The sequence below is a fragment of the Phasianus colchicus genome, chromosome 11 (genome assembly GCF_987193195.1).
Source record: "Phasianus colchicus chromosome 11, bPhaCol1.hap1.1, whole genome shotgun sequence".
Classification (NCBI taxonomy): domain Eukaryota; kingdom Metazoa; phylum Chordata; class Aves; order Galliformes; family Phasianidae; genus Phasianus; species Phasianus colchicus.
In genome coordinates this window covers 14,123,070-14,140,032 of record NC_143446.1, presented here as the reverse complement: position 1 = coordinate 14,140,032, position 16,963 = coordinate 14,123,070, and the positions used below count along the sequence as shown (strand labels likewise).

General features: G+C 44.4%; 1 protein-coding gene across 9 annotated transcripts in view; it reads left to right on the top strand.

The window, feature by feature from the left end:
- The window catches only part of CADPS (calcium dependent secretion activator), a 174,218-nt gene that overhangs the window by 107,608 nt on the left and 49,647 nt on the right, over window positions 1–16,963 (top strand). For 3 of the 9 annotated variants that reach the window (XM_090148361.1, XM_090148362.1, XM_090148357.1), the window contains 5 exons: window positions 8,004–8,105; window positions 8,933–8,996; window positions 9,622–9,745; window positions 12,139–12,207; window positions 13,064–13,081. In XM_090148361.1, coding sequence (XP_090004487.1) covers window positions 8,004–8,105; window positions 8,933–8,996; window positions 9,622–9,745; window positions 12,139–12,207; window positions 13,064–13,081 — 377 coding nt within the window. The remainder of the gene's footprint in view (window positions 1–8,003; window positions 8,106–8,932; window positions 8,997–9,621; window positions 9,746–12,138; window positions 12,208–13,063; window positions 13,082–16,963) is intronic. The other 6 variants (XM_090148364.1, XM_090148359.1, XM_090148363.1 and 3 more) reach the window with 3 other exon arrangements.

The window sequence follows — 16,963 nt, the reverse complement described above, 5'->3', positions numbered from 1 at the left end:
TGGTCCAAGTCCTGTTTTCCAAAGCTGTGTAATGAAAAGGAAGTTGGCTACTGGTCATGGCTATTCGGTGTAGTTCCTCTCAGGGTTCAGCACAACAGAGCCTCAGAATCCTCTTCCTGTGTCAGTGGCAGGATGTATCTGAAGGTGCCATGATGCCTTAAGCCCTATGGGATGTGCAGACTCCAATGCTGTGTCTCTGTGCATTCCCAGAGATGTGGGTGGCTGCTGTGCTTTGCTGGGACACAGTCGGGTGCTTCCAAACATGCAGCTCTATGAAGCTGGCCTGATAGATTTGATTAAAATATTGCTATTGGGAACTGTGTGCTTTTCTCCATCTTAATTATGGCTAGCTGATGGCTGACTCCAAATGTCTGAGGGGTATATCCCTCTCAGTTGGGGCCATCTCATGGTTGTCTCAGGGCTGCTGGGGCTGCAGCATCGTGCATCTTGCCAGGACCATGGGCACATGTGGTGAAGAGTTTGGTACAGAAACTGAGTGGTGTGGCGTCTGCTATCAGGAAGTCAGGGAGCCACAGGGGATCTGCAGGAGAAAACGTGACTCCCTTTCTTTCATTTCTACTAATAGAAATCTTAGTGGCTGAGTGGAAGAGTCGTGGTTTCTTTTCAGAACACTGTTTAGGCCACTTACATCATGCATTTGAGAGCTGGCTGGCAGAGTGCACAGAGAAGCTGATATTTATCCATGCAGTGCTTACTGGTAATTATGGCGTGTGTAGAGCTGGGTTCTTTTCTTCTGCATCCCTTCCTCCCACATACCATTCGCATCCATTGCCTAGGGTTAGCCGGGGACTATGCTCTGCCCAGCAAGCCTATAGAAGAAAATTTCCCATGTATATTTGGTAGAGGTGGGTGCATGCCCATGCTTGGGACTGTGTAGCACGCAGCACTGTGCCTGATGGAGCATCTTGTACGCCGGGTACCACTGCCATCCGTGCGCCCCAGTGCAGGGGGAGGATTCAAGTTAGGAGGCATCTTTCTGTTTAACAAAGGCTTCTTTCCTCTGTCAAAACCGAGAAAGTGTTGATTTGATTTTCTTTATAAAAAGAAGTTACTTCACTTTTTAGACAGAAAAAAAAAAAAAAAAAAAAAGAGAGAGAGAGAGAAGAAGTTGGGTAGTTTGATTTTCTCCAGAATGAGGTTGGCTGTCAGTCAGAATATGCCACCCAGCACCGAAGGTCGAGCGGGGAGTTGTTTTCATGTGGCTATCAATCTCCTGTATTAGCAGCAGACAGTGATGGAGCTGAGGTGGGCTGTCTGTTTGCATCGCGTTTGTGTAAGGTCAGGCAGCGAGACAACAGTCGCTCGCAGTCAGCGGGGAGGTGCGGGGCGCTCAGATGCCGGGGACAGCCCGGAGCTCGGGGCTGACAGGATGACAGGCGTCAGTGCGGGCGCGTTGCCTCGCCTGTCCGGCACAGCCGTGCCCGGGCGGAGCGGGTGGCATTGCACCTCCAGCTTCGGGCTGACCCCGCCGCCACGGCAGGTGACGCGGTCACAGTGCGATTTTGGAGCTGGTTTGGAGCCCTGGTGCTTTAGATAGGGTTTCTTTTTTTTTTTTTTTTTTTTTTTTGCCTCCCTTTGGGCTCTTGTAGTTTATTCAGAGCCCTGGAAGCCCGATATAATCTCTCCAAAAGAAGGCTGTAAATCACTGCTATTTGCATGACAGTCCCCTTGGTTTTTCTGTCAATTTCTTCCTTTTTGAAATTAAAAAAAACGTGGTTAAATGTAAATTGCTTGTCCTGAGTTTCACCTCCAGCAGATACCTGTGTGTACTGTGCACAGGCTGTCGGAAAGGCAGGGGCCAGAGGCAGGCGCCAGAGGCAGGCAAGCCCTCGCTGTCGAGCATTTTCTGGTCCCTCCTTACTTGCTGCACACCCGAACTGAAGGCTTTTCACTGCTGTGGCCACAAGCGATTTCACAGCAGGGTCTTACCCACCAGGTACCGCTGATGCCTTTGTGAAATTCTGCTGTTATGTGAGGTTTGATGATTTCTGATGTCTATACATGCATGAAATGCAAGGAACACGTAGCATCACTCAGACACCGACAGCACAGGCTGTGTGGTTACTGATGTCTGTGTGCTCCTGAGACCATTAAGGCCATCACTTTCCTTTACCAGCAGTCCTCCAGAAAGTAGTGTAAGCAATGGACTGACATGGTTTAAAGAAAGCAGAGTTCCATGTTTAACTTTCTTTGTAGATGTTCAGATTGGCACCAAAAAGGACTCTTTCTCTCCTTGCTAATCTGAATCTTTTACAGATAAAAGTAAAATATGGATTGTGTGTGTGAAGTGTTAGCAGACGTTGAGCTTATCCAAATCAGGATGCTGGCCTGAATCTCCTGCAGTCTGATAGCATCCTTTGTGGTGAGCTGTTCAGTGGCTTTTACCCAAAGTCCTCACACCCCCAAGTCTCCCTGCTAAGTATCCTGATATGCCAGTGACCTATGCTTCCCTCTGTGAGCTGTGTTTTACAGCACAAAACCAGAAATAATATTGTTGTCACAGACCTTGGAGAATCAAAAAGTCCGCGTAACACTTTCATATATTTTTTGTTTATTTTCTAATTGCGTATCCGGCTATCCCATATAAAGGCAAGATTTCCACACCGCGACTTTAAAAATAAAAACCAGACCAACAAAACGGCGCATTTTGGTCCTGGGAGAGAAGTGCTAAATACATCAACACATCGCTGCGCTCAGATGAGCAGCCCTGCCTGCAGACCTCACAGGGCATAACACCATAACCCCTCGTTAGGTGCTGGCTCCGTGTCGCGCCAGCCCCGCAATGACACGGCGTGTGCGGCGGCCGTCTGTCGGATGCAATCCGGCATCGCCTGCGACCGGCAGACACACGGCTGGGGCTGACGTGATGCGTTGCAATAGGTGTGGGATGGCAGTGCTCAGAAGCCATTCGGTTCAGTCGCGCGGCGTCGGGGGTGTGGATGGCACATGGGAAGCGATGAGCCGTGACTTGGCGCTGGCGTGGAGGGGAGCGGGAGCACGAGGCAGGCGGGCTGGGAGGACGGAGCGGCTCGCACCTGCGGCGGCGTGGAGGGAAGGAGAGCGGGTGGCGGAATGAGCCAAACAAAGGGCTTTCAGCCGGTGTGAATTCTCAGAAGAAAGGGACGTTGGGCCAAACTGGTGTTGGCTGAAAAAGCTTTTTCAAGGGGTGTAACCAGGTGGGCTCTTTCAGGTCGGCTTTGCTAAGGGCGACGCGGGAGGGCAGGACACCAGCTGTGGTCCCGCATCCCGACGTGGCCCAGCATCGGTTCCCCCTGTGAGCTCCTGCCAGGCAGCCTCCCAAAGCCATCCTGACACGCGCTGTCCAAGGCGCTAATCATCCGTGTTTACTGCATGGCTCATATGTGCTGCACCTGGCAAGCAGCAAGGGAGCTGAAGGCAGCACGTGTTTTATATTTGAGTTGTTACTTAAGAAATCAAATTATTTGCATCAGTTTTTGACATTGTTTTTTTTTCGCTGGCTGTGAATGCCAGGGCTCACAGTGCGTGCAAAGATCTGTTTGCTACGTGTAAGCAATATTTTCCCCAGTAGAAAAAGTGTAGACAAGTTAAACATAAAAGGTGTAAAAGATGATCTGTCTTTCCATTCGTGAGCCGCCATGGTATTTCGTACAGGCTTATGTCAAAGAGATTAACCCACTGGAGCTATACTGTATATTTATAATTGCATACAAATGCATGCTATTGCTTCATATATTAGTCTTTGTTAAAAATCATTTTGATATATTTGTTTTAGCAGCATAACTAGCCCTGGGGGCACTGGGTATAATTAGAAAAGGGCATGGGGGGAGGCGGGGCTAGTAGAATAAAGCAGTGGCCTTAGGATCACAGGTCCTAATTATAATTTATAATTAACCCTGGAATTTGCACAAACCGTCCAAGCTAAACAAGGACTATCGTTTTCGCTGTTTAAATTGCAGCCCCTTTTTTTGATTTCACCACCTGCTTTGTTGGTGTTGTTATTTTCGTGGTTTATAACTTAAAAACAATGAGGAATAGGGAAAGCAGCATTTAAAACTTTCCGTGTGAAATATTTACATTGGGAATTGACTAGTTTTGAGCCAAGATAATGAATCTGCAGCAGAAGGAGTGATTCGAAACTTGTTTACTTATAATTAAAAATTTCCTTATTTATTTTTCTTGCCTTTTTTGCCCTTCTGCTTCCCTTTCTGCCCACAACTTATGGCACACACCTCGAGTGTCCGTGAGCTATAGAGAATCAGATGAAATGGTGTCCCCACTTAGATGGTGATGTTTGTTCTGTTTGCAGACCTGACCCCATAGGTTCAGACCCATTTTGTCATTTGTGGCTCTGCACAAATCGTGTACGTACAGAACTATTCTTCACCACTTTGCTTTTTTCTCCTTACCCATCCCTGCTTAGCTCGGTGTTACAGGGATGCAGTTTAAGATTGTGTGAGCGCATTCGTTTCCTCTGGCTGTGTTTTAGCCAGCCTTGCTGCAGAAATGCTGCTTGCTGGAGGAGTCGGTGCTTCTGCCCATCAGATAAGATATCAAATGTAAAAGTTGAGCTGGAGATCATTGTTAAAAACAAAATCGCTGATAAGCATCAGAAACAAGTTGGTGAGACCTGAACTTCTCTTGTGGATTTTTTTCAGTCCCATCAGCCACGTAATGGAATTGTCTAGAGCACAGAAGTGGATCTTAAATGCTAGGCTACATAGCCTTTGTGTTCTTGCAGAGGGAAAATAAATATGTTCCCTCAAAAAGATAGCATTTTCAAAGTATATTTGACTTGCATATTTAATTAGGTTTTAAAATTATCCAGCTAATAAATTAAGTGCAAGGCTTTCGGTGGTGTTTTTCCAGTTCTATGTATATCCTGCATTTGTCACTAATTAATGAGTTCCTAATGCTTCAGCTTCTGAGAAGATGAGCAACAAGATTAACATAACTAGTAAATCCGAAGACGTGCAGCTGGGTTATAGTATTTGAAATTTGACAAAAACATGGGAAGTATTATTATTTGTGACATGGCTCAAGATGGGGGATTGTGAGGAAAGCAAAGATGACAGAACTGGTGCTAACCACTGTGACAACAACTTGAAAAGCAGCCGACATGACATCTTTCCTATCATGCTGCCGAAAATGTCAACTTTGTGAAGGACAGTGAGAAAATGGTTTGCCGAAAATTTGAAAGGTAGATTCGAGAGATGCTCATCATGTCAGATGCAATATAGTCCACAGCTGGGTGAGAAAGGGAGTCCTTGCAGTGGTGATGGCTCTCTCCTGGCAGGCCCTTCCAGACATCCGCGCTGCTCCAAAAATGGCTACGGCTGACCTGTAGCTTGTCTCAAGTTTGCTGGAGCATGATCCAGGAGAGCGGCTTGCTGCTTGGGCTATGTGTGGGTTCCTGTGTGGGGATGGACTCTCCTTCCTCATGCCTCACACTGGCTGCTGGCCATGGGCTGTGGGGGCCGAGGGGCACCGTAGGTGAAGGCAGGGCTGTTTGCTCCTGGTCTTTGTTCTCCAAAGCCCGCCATGCCTCCTCACATGGCTCTGGTGCTGTGAAAGCAGGCCGCAGACGGTGGTGGCACATCAGGTGTTTTCACAGCTCATTACATGCTTGTTTCTGATGAAACACAGGCCCTTCCCGTGCAGTGAGGGTATGATTCATGTGGGAGGGCTGCGCGGTCAGACACGTGCTGATGCTGCCTCGACCAGCACCAGCAGTGGGATGCCCAGTCACTGGTGTAGTTCTCACATTACTGCACTTTGCTTCCAGTTAAATCCCTTCAATATGTCTTTTACAGCTAATGGTGGTTTTACAAGCAGCCCTTCCTCAGATAAGCACTGTCTGCTGGGGGAACAGACCTCACCTAGACCCACCAGGTGCCCTGGCAATAAGTCTCCCTGTTGGAGGCTGCTGACCCAGCAAAGGGTAACATAACTTTCAGACCATTTCCAGTCCACCAGCAAATCGCTGCCAGCGTGGGCGGCTTTCACAACCTCAGCGCTGACACAATTAACCCAGTGACACCGCCGGTTGCTGCGGGTACAGGAGTGCCAGAAGTCAGACGAGAGAGTCAGCCCTGCCCTTCATGTACAGCATATATCACAACCTGCCCTGAGTTATTTGCTTGGGAGCAAACCTGGCACTGCGAGGTGCACAGCGCAACAAAAGGCAGGGATATCTCTGTCAGAGTATTAACTACTTGATGGAATTTGGGAAGAAAAGTACATTGAGCATCTTCCGACATGAATTTTTGCTCCATGTCTAATTTTTTTCTTTTTTTTTTCCCCCGTGGCTTGCTCATTTCTTCAAAATAACTATCCTTAATTAGGTACTAATGAGACCAGATCCATACTTCCAAAAATGTTTATGAAATGCGTTCCCCAGATGAGACATTTTATCCAAGTTTTAGCCTAAATCTTTTCCCCTTTTTTTTTTTTTTCCTTAATGCACAACTGAATTTGGCAAATAGTCAAGTAACAAATTCTGATGAAATGCTGTTTAAATTTAAGTACATCTCCAGATATTCAAGTTCTTTTTCTGCGTTTTAAGTTTTACTTAACAGTGCTTTAAGAATATGCAGTCAACATCATGTAAGGCTTGCTGGCTACTCTCCTGAAATGTTTTAATTGTGTTCATTTGTACTGGAATATCAGAGTTTGTACCTGTGATATTGAGAACTTTCTAAATATGGGGTCAAGGAGAAGAGATGGTACAGATTTTATTGCTTTTCATTTTTATAGGTTTTTTTTTTATGTTGTATTTTTTTATTTTAAGTTTAAGGCCTTTGATTCTTTAAGAGGAAAATAAAGCCAACCAATTAACCCCTGACAGGAGGTTCATTAGAAGCTTTGTAATCCCTTGCCAAGTCTTTTGTATAGCCGAACCAGTCTAGTACTGAGGATTTATGCAGCTTAAGCCGAACACTGGAGGAGGCCTTTAAGTAAGAACATTTGTTCAATTTTAAGACGCCTCACATTACCTAAAGAGCGCCTGTGCCAGCGGAGTTGCCCAGGAGTACACAAATCTGCAGATTTTGCTCATCAGGGCTGGGAAGCGGTGCTGCCGATTGTCTGGTGCGCCGAGCCCTTTGGTGATGGATTAGGCTCCTCTGCCCGTGCTGCTCCACCGTGCGATTTGCCATCTGGGTGCAGGGAAAAGGAGGGCATGGCTGCTTATAGCCAGGTCTGTGGCAGGAGGACGGGAGCATGGGGACACCCGTCCCAGCCTGGGAGAGCCGTAGCAGTGCTCGTTGCACACTGTGCTCGGTGACGGATGGATGAGGAGCGCCCGAGGCAGAGCCAGTGCCTGGGGTCTTACAATGCAGTCCTGTGCACGCAGCAAATGCCAGGGTGTAGCAAATTCTCCCAGAAATTCTGTGATAAAACGTGTTCGTTGTTATCACTCAGGTAAAAAATACTTACCACTTTCTAGGTACATTTTGGCAGAATATATTGAAGACGGTTGACTTCAATAAATTATTGTAATAAGGTGATTCAGTGACGCAGAATTTTACATTCTGTTCATATAGAAGCTTGTTGTCGATATTCCTAATGCTGTGAATTATGTTAAATTAACAGCTGAATTTTTCTGCAGAAATTAAGAAATCCACATTTTGCCAGCAATGAGCCCAATCCCGCTGTGAAAGCTGGCGTTGCGCTCCTTGTTGTATACCTATATGTAAGAAGGGATTCTGGTTTTTCATGTATTTTTCAGGCTTTTCTGTCAGAGAAAAAAAATACGGGAGGGTGGGGGGGGGGGGGGTTGTCCATATACAGATTATCATTCTGAGAGGGGGTGTTTTTTGCCTTCTTGCTCTCTGATACCTTTGCGGTTGTGCTGCTGTGACTGCTGCGTCTCAGCTCGCTCTGTCCTGGGTCTAATGGCTGGTGACATCTGTGTCCCAACCTGCAGCATGTGCTTTGCTGCGCAGATGATTTCCCAGGGTCGTGAGGTGGAGTCTGAGTCATTCATGGCATTTCTCCTTCAGGCCGGATGGGATAGGAACGGTAACCGTCGATGAGAAAGAGCGATTTGAAGAGATCAAGGAGCGGCTGCGTGTGCTTCTGGAGAATCAGATCACGCACTTTAGGTAAAGGCAGAGACTCGAGGCTGAATGGGAGAGGGCTGATTTCCTCCAAACTCCCTCCTTTAATCAGCAAAGCCAAAAGGCAGGTTTTGAACGCCTGCAGGAATCTTGCATAAGCAGCACAGACCTGAGCAGGGCAGTGACGCTTGCACTGTAGCATGTTTCTATCTGGAGAGTGCCTTGAAAGAAATAACCTTTAAACGGGTATTTCAAACCATCTTGCTTCTGTAAGCAGAGTAATGCTGATTTTTTTCTAAAATTTAACCCCTATTCTCTTATTTCTGTTCTCAGTTATTAGCCATTTATATTTTCTAGCATACAGAAGGGCAGGGCTTTCTTCAGGGATGTCGATATTGCAGAAACGAAGGATCCTACCCCCCTTAAAAGGGATAAGCTGCCTTTGTAGCACACCAGCTTCATTCTGTTGCACATGCGGGTGGGTGACATGGGCTAGCACACTGGGTCTGTGCCAGAGCCCCTTGAACCTGGGTCTCCAGCTGGAGACAGCTGGAGCTTTGTTTTGTTTTCACAAGGAGATGATAGTTAACTCTTCCTTAGGAGACCTAAAAACTCCCCAGGTAACGAGATTTAATAAAATAAATTTAATTTTAGTTAATAAACTAAAACTAGCTGACCTTCCTCACTGCCCCTAATTCTGGCTTGCTTTCTTCCATCTGCAACATGAGCCATTTCTGAAAATTACTCAGTGGAAAGAACACTAAGATCAAGACCAGAGAATTGCTTGAACATATGTGGGAAAGCATATTCATAGCACTGGAAATGTTGATTGACACACCTGGTCTGATGTTAACATGCTGTGATTTTTCTAGGTACTGCTTTCCATTTGGCCGTCCAGAAGGTGCGCTAAAAGCCACTCTATCGCTGCTGGAAAGGGTAAGCATAAAAACGACAAAGAGTAGTTAAAAATACTTGCATTCATAAATCTTTCCATCCAGGAGAGCTTAAGGAACTGTTGTTTTGCAGAGGATGTCTAATTCTGGTAGTTAATATTGAAATACTAGGTGGGACTGTTGATTTTTCCTGCTTCAGGTTGGAGGCCAGGTGCAGCATGGCCCTTACCACCAGTGCAGGTGATACCTGTGCCTGCATAAGGACTAGCTGTCTCTCTGATGAGCAACCAATGCTGCAGACCCTTACAAGCAATGCCTTGTAGTTAACCTGTGCAGCAAAGCCCAGACATGAGCTCAAATCATCAGAAGTGCAAACTTTGTCCAGCCCTGAGGAAGCTGGGATAAATCTTAATGTCTTTCCCTAAGGAATGGGAAGCACAGATTTTGGAGCATGCCATAGGATATGGATAGAGACAGGGAATGCCAGGAAAAGGGTAGGTCCCACATCTCAGTCAGGCCAAGGTGACCCTGTCGTCGGTTCTGCCTATTCTGTGCTTACCCCGAGAGCCACGCAGCACTGGGGCAGAAACAGATGTGTTTGTTGGGCTTGGAGAAAAAACAGTTATGTGTGCCTGATGCCACAACAAATCAGATTTTCTTGTGTCAAGGTTCTGATGAAAGACATAGTTACTCCAGTCCCTCAAGAGGAGGTAAAAACAGTCATCCGTAAATGCTTGGAGCAAGCAGCTCTAGTCAATTATACTCGACTATCAGAGTATGCCAAAATTGAAGGTAAGGCTCTTTCTTTGTGAAATTACAATTTTGTTATATTTCTAGGTGGCAACTGTGGCTGGGAGCTATTTGAAAGAAACTCATTTACTATTTATTCACTTGTCAATAAAACTGATGTGATTATGAATCATTTCTGTGATGTTTGCTTTTGAAGCAGTTAAGAGTGAAAGCTATGTAAAACATTTTTTTTTTTCCTGGAAAAAAAGAGGGGAAACAGTTAAAAGGAACTGTAGCTTTTTTTTATTTTTAATATCTTTAGTGCATTTGGCCAGTGGTGTACTATTCAGACTCACACAGTGGTTTAAAGAACAAATTGAGAAATACTTGGGTTGTCATCTTTGCAGCTGAAGGTATAGTGCAGCTAATTGTTTGTGACAGTGGAGTTCAGGAAGCAAATGAAAAATAAGAAGCTGAAAAGCTGTTTAATCTGTGCTTAATCATTTGTAGCCGATTTAAAATGTCTTTTTCTGGGAGTGTTTCCTTGTCTTTGCACTGTGCATAGCAGTCATTGATCAGTTGGTCCTGTACTTGCATCAGATTTCTTTCTTGTCACTCTAAATCCGGCATAGCTGATATTATTGACCTTTTAAGTTATGGGAGAATAATAACCAGTGACCAGAGACACATGTAGCCATCAAAAAGACATTTTAAAGCTTGCTGGAGGATACGTGTCAGCTGAAGCTCTCTGATCCAGTAGTTCTTTACGTGTTGATCAGTTTATGTTGCTACCTTTGTGGGCTGCTGTTCCCAACTTGAAACTCCTACCCAACTGTATCTGAGTTTGCAATTGCTTAAACCTCTATGTTCCAGATGAATGGTATGTTCTGCTCTAGACTTTGGGTTTCTGTTATGTGTGATGTGAAGCTTTCCTACAGCTGAGATTATCACTCTATGCCTCTAGGACAATATTGAGAGGAGAAAAAAAACGGCTCCCTCTGACCTTTTCCTAGTTCTTGTTTACGTGAAAAACTGGGTTGTTGTATGACAAATTGTCCAGGTTCTGTACATGACATGTCCTCTCTTTTTCCATCTTTTTTTTTCTGTCTAACGATGCAAATTGTGTACCAGTGGTAATGAATTCATTGTTATGCATCCAGTGAGAAACACTTAAGAATTGGGCACTAAAAGGATGTTTATCAACTCTTGACTTGGTAATGAGTGACTAAAATAGAGAAGGAATGAAGGTTCCATAAGCACTGCATTATCAGGCAATTTATCAAAGTACTCAACTTCACAGGATATTTTAATTGGTGTATTCTGTAAAATGCAATGTTTAAATATGTTTGAGAGGCTGGAGAAGGACTGAGAATCAAAAGCAGCTTTTCTGTTGATGGATGCTTCTACCCAGTGCTGGCTCCCTTAGGTTCTCTGTGTAAATATCACTAACTCGTTGGTAAGATTTGCTCTCTTCTTTCAGATAAATCTATGCAAAAACAAACTTTATGATCTGTAAGTAAAAATGCATTCATTTCCAAAGTAGAACAGTTAGTGTGTACTTTTCCTTTTGTGCCTCAATTCTTCTTGGTTGTGTTAATTACCTGCCCTCTTTTTTGCACTGTGACTTTTAGGTCTGGGAATACTTTGAAGCAACGCATTTTTTTTCCAGCTACCTTTTCAGGGAAATAGTTCATTCCACACTACCTGCTCTCTTCTGCTTTTCTCCTCCTTTATCCGTGATTGGCCACAGCCACTTTTTTATCCTGTTTCTATAAAAGTGGTTGTAACACCAATTTCAAAGCATGCTGGGCTTGTTAGTTCAAACAACCCAACATCCGCCAGCTGCATGCATCAGGTTTTCTCTCATGAGCATAGTCCACTGTGTGTTCCAATAGTTGCTTAGAAGAGCAAAGAACAAATTTGCCTCGGTGAGCTGCATCTCTGGATGCTGTGCGTGGTTTTGAAATCTTGCTTTCGAATGCTGACGTTTGAATAGCCACGTGTTGAAAAGAGAGTTTTGTCAGAGGTGCAAAACAGAATCAATGGCAGCAGTGCTCAAGGCTATGTTTATGAAGAAATACCTGTGAAAGTCTTAGATACTGAAGGCTGAAATCCTTAGTATCTCGGAGCCTTGAACCAGTGAAAATCTATTTCCCTCTATTCATGACGTTTTGATCATATTCTTGCAAACAATTCTGAACAAACCTCTAGAGTCATGGTCACAACCTCTCTTGTGACTCATGGGCATGCTGAATGGTTAATCCAGTAGATCTCCAATTTTAACCCTTTTTTTTTTTCCTTTTTTTTTTTTTTTCCCTTTTTATCCTGTATGTATCCCAAAATACTCTGCGGCTATTTTCCTTTTAACCTGATATGAAGTTTTCCTCTGACCTATAACCTTATAACCTCTTTACCTCTGACCTAAGCCTCTTGCATGCCCAAATCCTCTTTTATAGGGAAAAAGAGAGAAATGTATGAGCATCCTGTCTTCTGCTTGGCCTCTCAAGTGATGGATTTAACCATTCGTGAGTACCTACCACCCTCCTCTCCATGCTGTCCTCACTCTCTCTGTTCTCATTACCTCGAGAAAGTCCAGATCCAAACAAACTCACTCTCCTTGCTTCAAGTCTTTTAGCATTGGCTTGTCTGTTGCTTCTGTCTGTGAAACCCAGTGTGAGAAGTCCAGTCACTTTTTATCAGCCTACAACAGGTTAGACGATTTAGCCATTTGTTTGTGATAAACTCAGACTGTTTGTAAGTTTTTTCAGTTACCCTTTATGTCCGTGACCTGAATGCATTTTTACTTTGCTTCCATGTAACCCCAATTTGTAAAGTGCTTGTCACTGGTACACAATCAAAGGGCAGCAGCTACACCGGGGAGAAACGAGCTAGCAGTCAGGTAAAGGACGTGGGGAAAAGCCATCCCTTCTCCCGCGTACACGATCTGTAATGAAGCCTGCGTATGAGATCATGTGAGGCTGTCCTTCCTGCGTGCATCAGCTCTTACATGTCTCCTGGCCGTTCTCTCAAGCGGAAGTGCTGTACTTGTTCTCCTCCTGGATTTTTGGGTTGCTCCTCTCTGCTGAGCTCTGGAGGGGACACAGGAGCCCGGGTGCTGCTTGGAGAGCCCCTGTGCATCAGCAGAGCTCGTGCTCTCCGATTTCCTATTGGTACTGCTTTCTCTTTCACCTCTGTGAAAAGAGATTCTTTTGGTAACACCATGCTGCTGGGCGGGGGGCGAGACGGGGCAACTTATCTTATTTTCAAATGTCATATATCACGCATTACTGGGGGGCTGTGCGGTCCACTTGCTCATTAATCCTGCCTATCTGTTCTTGTTTCTCTCTTTTCTCTCCCTGTTGCTTTCTCTCTTTCATATAGAGAATCAAAAGGATGCAGGTGAACTATTGTATATGCATTATAAATTGCTAGGACTGTTAAGTTATATTTATTTTGTTTTTCATAGCTCCTTAAGATATGTACTCCTTCAGGCTGAAAATGGAGATGCATTAATACTTAAGGAGTTAATTTGTGCTGTCTACGTAACCTCTTTTGTCTCCATCCTTAGAATAGAGTGTAGATTAGAAGTACCTTGTAGCAATAGTTTCTTCTTAAGACACAGTTTTAATGGACAACCTAGCCTTTGTAAAAGGAAAGTATCTTGTTTTCCTAAAGAACTGCAACTCATTTTTGGTGCAGAAACGTTGGTGAGCTGGCCATTAACTTAACACACCCAACAGGCACATTTCTGATGAAACTAACGTTCATTTTTGGTTTTCATAACTTCTGTTTTATGCCCTATTGGGAGAATTGGTTTGGTTTTTGGTTTTGTTTTGTTTTGGGTTTTTTTTTGTTTTGTTTTGTTTTTCAATTTTATTGTTAATGTGTAACAAATGATCCGATCAGACAGAAGTCTTGTTTGTCTCTTGTTTATAACCTGTGATGACATGTGGTGAGGCAAAGGTTCAGCACAAACCAAAGTGCCTGAAGTGCCTGTCTCTTCAGAAGGGATTTTGGAGGTCTGTAGCCCCCTGTTCTTGTTTCTGTTGTACGCCACAGTCCTGGTTTGAAAGTCCTTGAAACCTGAACTGTTCATCCCTTTTTGTGAGTAGATTGTTGTGTTATGTGGGGGGGGAGGGGAAGGGGAAGGATTGGTTTGATTCCAGCTGTTATCAAAGGGGAAATTGCTTTTAAAAGGCCGCACGAGGGCTGGGTTTGTTCTGCCCCAGCTTCCCCAGGCCCATCAGCTCAAATTTGGCTCTGGCTCTAGAGCATGACACTAAAACCAATTTTGATAAACAACAAATATTTGGGAAATGAAGATTAATTCTTCTCTGCAACTACAAAAAGAACAGGTCCACAAGTTGCAGATACAACCATTGCAAGCACAGCTATTTCCAATGGCTGCAGTGGGCTATTGTGTGTTAAGCACAATTCTTGCACTGGGCATCTCTCTTGTGGCTAAGGCTTGTCACATGTGTCAAGTTTAGGAATTGAGAAGGACATGTCTAGACTCAGTTTGTTTAAAAATACATCTGCTTCTCAAAGCTTAGAGTGAGTGAAGGGACGCGGTAGGATGTGGCTGCCCTGCTTTGTGCCCACAACTCTCCCAGTGTCTTAAATGAAAAATTTTTGGGCAGTGTCAGCAGGATTCAACGTGAAATCAGTTCCTTGGATTAAGTGGAGTCAAAAGCGAGTAGGTTTTTGGCCTGATTTTTTATTTGTTTTGCCAAAAGCAAGAATGAAAAATAAGGTAATGAAAACAACTTAAACACACAAATGTCGTCTTTCATTCTCCTTTCACGTGAAAAAAATTGTAGTCTCTTGCCCCACCTAAAAGTATGGATTTAAAATAGAACACTAAACAGAGCATTATTCTGAAATAATTAAAGATTAGTGGGTTGTTTAAATTACTTATCAGACAAAACTAACAACCTTATAATAAGTGCTTGGTTTGCATATTCATGTCAGTTGGGAATCCATTTTTCTTTTAGAAAGAATGACTTCTCCATCCCTTAAGCACAGGAACTGAGGAATGCACTGCACTGCATTGGAGTTCATTGGCAATGAAGGATCCCATTTCCATGAATGCCACTTCTCCCTGCTGGAGCTGAGTGCAGGCAGCCTTAGAGCTGGTGCCAGCCATAGTGACAGTTGTCAGCTTGACCATTTGTTGTATTTAGTGTAAGACTTGGCTTTTTAGGTTTTGAATACTTCTCTCATAGTGACTTGGTTTTGGCCTCTGTAAAAGAAAGTCCTGTGGTACCCTTGGGGATGAAAAGCAAAGGAGATGTGGGGCTGGAATGGCTGTTGCCTTTGTGCATGGGGCCAGAACTGCCATCTGGGCAGGTCTGCAGGCAAAGAAAAAAAATTGGGAGTGGATAGACCCCATGATATCCATTGCTTTGTGCTTGGGGGAAGTCAGCTTCTTTTGGGTCAATTGGGGGCCAAAATTGCAAATTTATGCTTGTCCCTCAACATCCTCAGTCCAAGGATGCATTTCCCTGGCTGTGTCAGCAGCGACTGGCACCGGCTGCGCAGTGTCTTGTGCATCATGTTCACCCAGCAGGCACAGGAAGATCCTGGGCTGAGGAATTGCATGCAAAGGGGCCAGTGTTTGACTTCACAACACAGCAGGTTGCTGCCAAGCAGTGGTGTTTGTCACAACACTCTCACTGGCCCTTGCCACAGTCTCCATGCTCTCTTCACGTCACTCGTGTTTCCTATTTCTGGATCTCAGCCTGGGGAGTTCCATGCGTGTATCTGCAATATTTAGCAAGTGTGCTGGAACTGTAAGGGCTGAGCTGCCTGTTTGTTAAGCTAACCTGGGATAAGAGGAGGTGCCGTGGGATTTATCAGCCCATCCACCACTCAGCAGTCACCCCAGCAATTGTGATAATGCACAAAGCTCAACAAGAAAACCAAATGAAGTTCCCCAAATAAATATGGATGCAAAATGTAGGAGAATGTTAGTCTTTGAGGCAGGAGTGGAGACTGAAGTTGTTAATAGATCGTACATTTTACTACTGATTAGCCCAGACATAACTGCAACCTGCATTTGTCTGCTTACTGAACTGCTGCTTTGTTTGGTTTGTTGGAAGTGGCATTCAATTGGGTTTAACAGAGAGCTGTTAGGCAAATTGCTAGCTTTTCTCTTGCCCTTTATAAAACATGTTTGGAGCAGCATCAGAGTTGTTACTAGAGCTTCAGGGGTCGCAGTGATCTGCTGTGCAGCATTCTTTCTACAAGGTTCTTACCAACCGCAGAGCAACTTGCTGCCTGAGGCACGAGATAGAATTCAGATGTGCAAGAACTCATTGTTAAGCTGAATAATCACCAGGAAGTCAGGAGGTTCTCATTTCAGTATGTTGAATTTTGAGAGCTGAGTCTCCTTCTAAGTTGAAAAACCTTTTTGATGAATTTTTCTTAATTGCGCATCTTGGTTTAAGGGAAAAAAGTTATCATCACTGAAGTCCTTTTCAGGCACACATGAATCATTTCATGAGGATAATAAAGGCTGTTTTGCCTTCTCCTTGGGCCGTGTCCATTATTCTTTATCGTTATCTTGAGAACAGCAACTCTATCATTGCCATGATTGGCTCACAAATGGATGCACACAATACTTACACAGCAAAGCCTTTGGCAGGGCTCATATTTTTAATTATTACAAGGAAATCACAGAGTTGGTAGCTGTGCTTGTGAGAAACATGGAAAGTCAACGCTAGTCCTTGCTTATTGAGTTTTAATTCTCAGCGTTATGGTTGTGTTAGCCCTTCCATCTCACACAGACCACAATGCTGAGTGAGAAATATGTAGCTGGAATATATTCTGGGCTGCATACAATGAATTTTATGGAACACACATTCCCAAAGTAGCACTGATTTTATAGTACACCTGTTATGCTCGTTGCAGGCTAAAGCACAACATACAACCCCAAAACTCTTACTTGCCAAGCAATTCAGGTTTCTGCAAGTGTTTTATTTGCAAGTATCAGGCAGAGGTGTAAAATGCAGTCTCATGTGCAAATTTGTCCAGGAGAGTGCTTTAGAGAAGCCCTTTGCCAGGCTGTTAGGGAGGAATAAGCTTCTCCTGCCTTTAATCTTAGTGACCGATGCATTCAGATCTCACCAGCAGCTCTTGCTGCTTCCTCCTCATCCTTCTCTGCTCCTGACTTTTCCCTGGGGCAGAAAACACTTGCACAAGTCAGGCCAATTTGATACTGCGGGGGCTGGATGTCACTGAGGGCTGAAATGTGTTCACCACTGGGGCCCATGGTAGCAC